The sequence below is a fragment of the Histoplasma capsulatum genome, genomic scaffold (assembly GCF_000149585.1).
Source record: "Histoplasma capsulatum NAm1 scaffold_4 genomic scaffold, whole genome shotgun sequence".
Taxonomy (NCBI): Eukaryota; Fungi; Ascomycota; class Eurotiomycetes; order Onygenales; family Ajellomycetaceae; genus Histoplasma; species Histoplasma mississippiense.
The window spans coordinates 2,579,099-2,585,253 of NW_001813979.1; the positions used below are offsets into that span (position 1 = coordinate 2,579,099).

Sequence of the window (6,155 nt, forward strand, 5' to 3'; positions counted from 1 at the left end):
TTCTTCCTCCTCCCACCTCCAGAAAAAAAAAAAAAAAAGCCCCCCCATAGGAAAATCCGAGATAAAAAACGAAGAATATGCGGTAGAATTTACGCGATAAATTTCGAGGAACATCCAAAGAAGAGCGCGATATAATGCCACAGTGGAAGAAAGTGAATCCCGGTTGGACGAGTCCACGCGAGATACTCTCTGGCGTAAAGGTATCCCTAGACTGGAATTCTTCACTAAGCTCACGGCAGAGCAACCCTGGGCGTCGACCTGCCGCCATCACGACTGGCCCGGTCACCCAGCAAAGGTGCAGACGCACCCTCCACACCCTCGTCTCCATCTCTCACAGCCCCAGCTCCAACCCTAACTCCAACGCCGCTGGCGTTAGAGCCCACCCATTTCCCGCGATAAATGATATAATGTTGCAGGATGAATATGATATCGAAGAATACAGAAACATTGCCCAGAAGCAGCTTGATGGGGTTACCCGTAATGCCGCTCCAGTCGTCCTCGAAGGCGGAGTCGATGAGTAACTGTAGGACGGACAGTATGCCACCGGTGAAGTCGAGTAGGATAGCCGAGATGCTCCAGCCGACGGTTGACTTGCGCTTGTAGTTCACCCATGCTTGCGGGATGTATTTTATGATTGTTATGATGAGCTTTACGTAGGAGAGTGCGTAGGTCTGTTTTTGAATTTAGTTTTGATTTGATTTGATTTTTTTTCAAATCAGTTAATTGTTTGCTTCCTGGGGGTTACACAATTCCAATACGACACATGATGGGAATTGGAGATATGATATCGAAGGGAAAAAAATGAAATGGACAAAAAAAAAAAAAAAAAAAAAAAAAAAGTAGGAGAACATACCACGTCAATCCAAGCCCAATCTTGGGGGTCAAGGCTAGCCCCCGTCCCCCGCGCCGCAACAACAACCGCCAACAGCGTAACAACAAAAATACAGCCCCAAAACACCCCAGCGATAGGCCTGCTTATCCGCTGGAACCTAGATACCTTAAACCCCCAAATACTCGGCCAGAACTGGCTCAACACCAGCGAGCTGAGGACGACGGCATGTATAGCGAAAGCGACGTCGTTGAAACGTACGGTGGGCTCTGGGGAGATGGGGTGACGGGCCGCGTACTGCTCGCGGATTAGAGGGGAGTAGAGGAAGGCCAAGGCGTATATCATGTAGCAGATAAAGCCTAGGGTGTTTGTGGCTGGAAAGTCGATGGCAAGGCCATGGGTGGAGCGTCGGCGGTAGTTTAGGATTGGTTGCGGGTAGAAGGAGGCGGACCAGCAGAAGGCGCTTATAAATAGAATTAGTTAGGATATGGTTTTAGTTTTTTGGTTGGATTTTAAAGGAGGAGGAGGTGGTGGTGGTGGTGTTGTTTCATATGGGAGTGAAGCTAGCTGGGAGGGAGGGTTTTTGGGAGAAGTACTAGATCCAACCAAGGAGGCTGGAGTGTGATGGGGCATCATATCAGCATTACTCTTCTTCTTTCCACACTCACTTCCCCGTGGGAATGGGTCTGATACGGAGGACATAGCTACCGTGATAATGCCTTGATGAAGACTTCGCCTTGAGGAGTCATGGCGTCTGATTTGTGGTTCTTGAGCTAAGGTCGACAGAGTTTATTCAGTCATAAACGACCGCTGATTGGCGGAAACGAAAATATGTGTAAAGGTAGATTTCATCGGGAAACAGAGGGTGGCCACATGGTGAAGTGAGTAAATATTGAGCAAGTTCCACGGAATGGCGATGTCTTGTCACGCCGTCGGAGCTGATAAGTAGCTGATATTGTGATAAGTTAACTAGTTGTACGGCGTAGCTATCTCGTTTGTTTGCACGGTTTGCACCAACTCTCCAGGCAAGAAGGTTTGTTCGAGGGGCGGCCATGATCTGCAGCAGACGTTATTCCGGACCAGGCTAACGGAGTAAAAGGAAAGGGGAATATGTGTTCAGTTCAATATAAAGATAATGGACAAAGGGGAACGTGTGATCAGTTTCCATACAGAGATAATGCACGCATTGTGCTGTACAGCTATACAATTATTTGGCAGCAGTAATTTGCTGTTTGCACAGGAGACGCAGTGAGGAATTGCTGGCAGTTGGGATACATACATACTCAAACCTGCAGCCAATGACGCAATGCGGGGCGTCCTGCTGAGTCATCGACCCGTTACCGTAACTTAGCTTAATTACCATGATTACCATACCGTTGTCCCGGTTATTAGCTGGCAACGCTAATCCCGAAACAGCAATCCGTTTTGGTTCTCCAACAGCGACAAGGAACTTGCACGATCAATGGCCAGATACTGGGCCATCGCCTTGCTGCGGTGGATCACAACAACTTGTCCCATACGTAGCCTGGCTCCGTTGCTCGCCCCCTGTGACTTGACAAAGTATCTCTCTTTTTTGACAACCCTTCTCTACTTGTACTTGAACTCTTTTTGTGGTGAAATTGGGCATTTCTCTCGTTGGGAGTTCCCCATATCTGCCTGAACCTCTCGCTGGACCGATCTCGGATTAACCTGTATCCTCTCCAAAAGACAAGGAAATCGCCTCTTGCAGCTGCCCGGGAGCTATTCAGCATTACTCGCGACTTCTTGCCCAGCCTACGAAGATACATCGTCCATACCTCTAGGCTAGCTTATGGTGTGCGCTTCAGAGTGAGAGATCTTGTACGGTCTCCTCTGCCGGCTCTGCCGGTGTTGGAACTCCCAAAAGCAAGCAAAGGGGCTGAGGGGAGCTGCTCCAAGGGGAATGGGAGGGGACGGCAATCGCAAGGCTAATAGATAACCATATCCCTTGCTTGGCTCAATTGAAGACCGGAGAATGTCTTCTTTTCCGCAGCTGGCCCCGCCGGGTTCGAGTACCTACTCGTCAAATACTTTGCACGTCGGGGATGGAACATGGGATTCACAACGGAATACCTTCCTTTTGCCGAATCTGATGGGCTTGAATTTTGAGACTATGCGATATAATGGTTAGTTCTCAATTTGTTCACTTATATTACTTATATTCATAACGTAAGGAAGAAATGAAAGAAAGAGTAAAGCGAAAGAATGCTGACTCCTAAAATAGGCATGGGAAACAGGTTTCGGGAAATGGCTGGCTACCATTCCTTAATTCGAGCTCACGGTGTTATCGCTGCCATTACGTTTCTATGCCTCATTCCGACCGCCATATTAATGGCCCGTTTCTATTCTCCATCCCCATTTTGGGCGTTGAGATACCACATATGGCTCCACATTCTCTCCCTGTTTTTGTCAACGGTTGTTTTCGTTTTAGGATGGTTTGCTGTCGGGCCTGAAAGGAGTTTAACAAATCCCCATCATGGAATCGGGTTGGCCATATACGTTTTGATCATTTTTCAGACACTTTGGGGCTGGTTTGTGCATAAGCGAACAAAGGGAAAGCGGTTGTTCCATATGCCCTTGAAGATTATGGTAAGTCAAACTCCGATACTTCACACACGAACATGATGGTTTGGCATAGACATATATATATGTACCCAAAAATATGTGATAATGGATTCACTAACAAGAACTAGCTCCACAAATGGCTCGGTCGAGTCATTGCATTACTTGGAATTGCCCAGATACCCCTTGGGCTTACTCTTTATGGATCGCCATTGGCTCTATTCGTCCTCTACACCCTCGCAGTCTTTACCCTGGTCGTCATTTATTTCATCCTAACATACCTCCATGAGCGTCGGATGGGCGTAGACTATGACAGTCGTGGAAGTTATATGTCAGGTCCCGAAGTCGTAGAAGATGGCCACGGTCACAGCAACTTCGGCCGTCTCGCAACCGCTGGAGCTGCAGGGGTAGGACTCGCCATGCTTGGAAGGCGCATGAGAAATCGATCGAGAAGCAGAACGTCCGTAGACGAATCGGACACAACACCTCGACCCGCACCGTGATGACGAAAAAAGTGATCACCACCATGGCGGGGGTGGGTGGGGAAAACGCCTCTTCTTCCAAATAGGTGCCCTTGCTGGTGCTGCGGGTCTGGCGGAAAAGTATTTTGATAAACGCCGTGAACGGGAGAGTGATACCGAGTCGGGAAGATACGAACCAGCACATGGAAATGGACAAGGTAATACCCAACATGACAGCCTCTATGATGATTCCTCGGTTCAGATCGCGGAAGCAAGACCGCGGCCTAGCCATCCACGGCCATACGATGGGCCTCCCAGCCGCCCACCAAGTATAGGATACACCGACAGCGGATATCTAGAGGAGAGCGAGCGAGGCCATGGGGTCCGTAACGCACTTTTTGGCGCGGGTGCATTCGCTGCACTGAGAAATATTTTCAAAAGTCGTGAGAGAAGAGAGCAGGATCGAGTCGAAGAGCTTCGGCGGCAGGATATTGAAAACGAGCGAAGAGCGAGGCAAAGTACGAATCATCGGAGATACACAGGTGATGGCCAACCTCCGCTGTCGCGTAGAACTGCTGGGCGGAGAAACTCATTCAGTACTGAGATGTCAGAGAGTACAGATCCTCACGTCGCCCCTCCTCCAGGTGATATTCCCCCAATTCCACCCATTCATCATCACCACCATCATCATCATCGCACTGCCTCCGGATCAGACACTGTAACATCAATTGGTGGTGTTGGCGGTGATGGGAAGCAGCCTCAAAGATCATCAGCAGCATCAGCAGCGACAGCGACAGCAAACTCCGGCCGCCGCCGGAGAGGTCGCGACCAATCCGTCGAATCTGAGCCCGTCTCCATCAACGTGAAATTCCACAATGACAAGGGCCGCCGTGTAACTCTCCGCCGCCTGACACCAGAAGAGGCAGCTGCGTCACGGAGAGCGAAGAAAAGGGATCCTCACCGGTCCAGTCACCGGAGGCATGGGAGTGTCAGCTCGCTCTCAGGCCATGAGGGAACGGACGATCATTGGCGCCGTGTCGAAGAGCGGGAACGCATGCAGCAAGAGCAGATGGATGTTGCTGCTGTGGCGTCTAGTGGCGGCGGCGGTCTCGGAGGAGGTGGTGCTTCCACCGCCGCGCCAGCTTCGACTCTAGGACCACCAACACCGACGCCGATACGCAGCTACTCCGGTGTTCCACCACCTGGCGGCAGTATCTACTCCAGCCCATTGCCACCTCCCCCACATATACCTGGTGCTACTGCTCCGTCAAGTTACCTCAACTCTCCTCCACCTGGCAGTACTGATTTGAGTAGCCACGCCAGTAAGAGAGAGCGGAGGAGGGCAGAGAGGAGGACGATGTCAAGGCAAGGGAGGCATAATGTGGAGTTTACTTGAAGATAGTAATTCCCTTTTCATTCTTACTTTCCATGATTTTCGTTTGTGATTTTGAAATGTTCCGATGGATGTGACTCATGTTTTGAATGCTTTTGATGGCCCCATTTTTTTCTTTGCTCTCTTTTGTCTTTGGATCAGAATATAATATGGATCTGAATGCAATGTACTGTACAAATTCTCCCTTGCCTTCTCCTTTTTTTTTTTTTAAAAAAAAAAAAAAATTCTTTTGTTTCACCCACCTTCCATCCTTCATGTTTATTATTGTTATTTATATTTTGTGCCGTTGTGGTAGATACATATATCTTCATCCTTGAAATGTAAACAGATGCAATATCATACTCCGTTCCTCAACCTTGTCTTGGTAGAGTATTTGGAGGCCCCTTTCTCATTCCTTAGCCGTTCCCAAGCACACTTTTTTCTTCATCTTTTTCTTATTTTCCCCCACAATACTTATAGAGAGATGCCATACAAATTTAAATGCACTGCATTGCCACAACTGTCACATGCTATCCCGACTTGCAGTCATCGACTGGCTATCACCAGCTCCGACTCCGACAGAAATGAGGAAAAAATGCTTGTAAAATGATATACATATTCAATTCAAATATATCAATTGTGATAACGAGATAACTGAACAGTAATACTAGCAATAATCTCATCAAAATTATTGCTAAAGGTGATAACTATAAATAGACATGAATAAAGCACATAGGGAAGAGAAATTTCGGCTGGGCATTAATGTTACACTACTCAGTATTGTATAAAGAAAAAGATTACCCATTGTGATGAGTTTGACAGGTTTGGGGTGGTGCGGAATATGATTGATTTTTGTGAAGAGGATAGATCTATCTATTTAAGCGCCGCTTGCAGGCTTTCCAGAACCTATATA

General features: G+C 48.1%; 2 protein-coding genes across 2 annotated transcripts; one reads left to right on the top strand and one right to left on the bottom strand.

Moving 5' to 3' along the window:
- Nucleotides 1–230: 230 nt before the first annotated feature.
- HCAG_04780 (conserved hypothetical protein) lies at nt 231–1,578 on the bottom strand (the record flags this gene model as incomplete). The annotated part of the gene is made up of 3 exons (XM_001540890.1): nt 231–671; nt 854–1,292; nt 1,538–1,578. The coding sequence occupies 3 exons, from the start codon at nt 1,576–1,578 to the stop codon at nt 231–233; spliced, it is 921 nt and encodes a 306-aa protein (XP_001540940.1).
- Nucleotides 1,579–2,822: 1,244 nt separating this feature from the next.
- Nucleotides 2,823–5,266, top strand: HCAG_04781 (predicted protein; the record flags this gene model as incomplete). Its single annotated transcript, XM_001540891.1, has 4 exons — nt 2,823–2,973; nt 3,072–3,436; nt 3,541–3,816; nt 3,878–5,266. The coding sequence occupies 4 exons, from the start codon at nt 2,823–2,825 to the stop codon at nt 5,264–5,266; spliced, it is 2,181 nt and encodes a 726-aa protein (XP_001540941.1).
- Between the last annotated feature and the right edge of the window lie 889 nt (nt 5,267–6,155).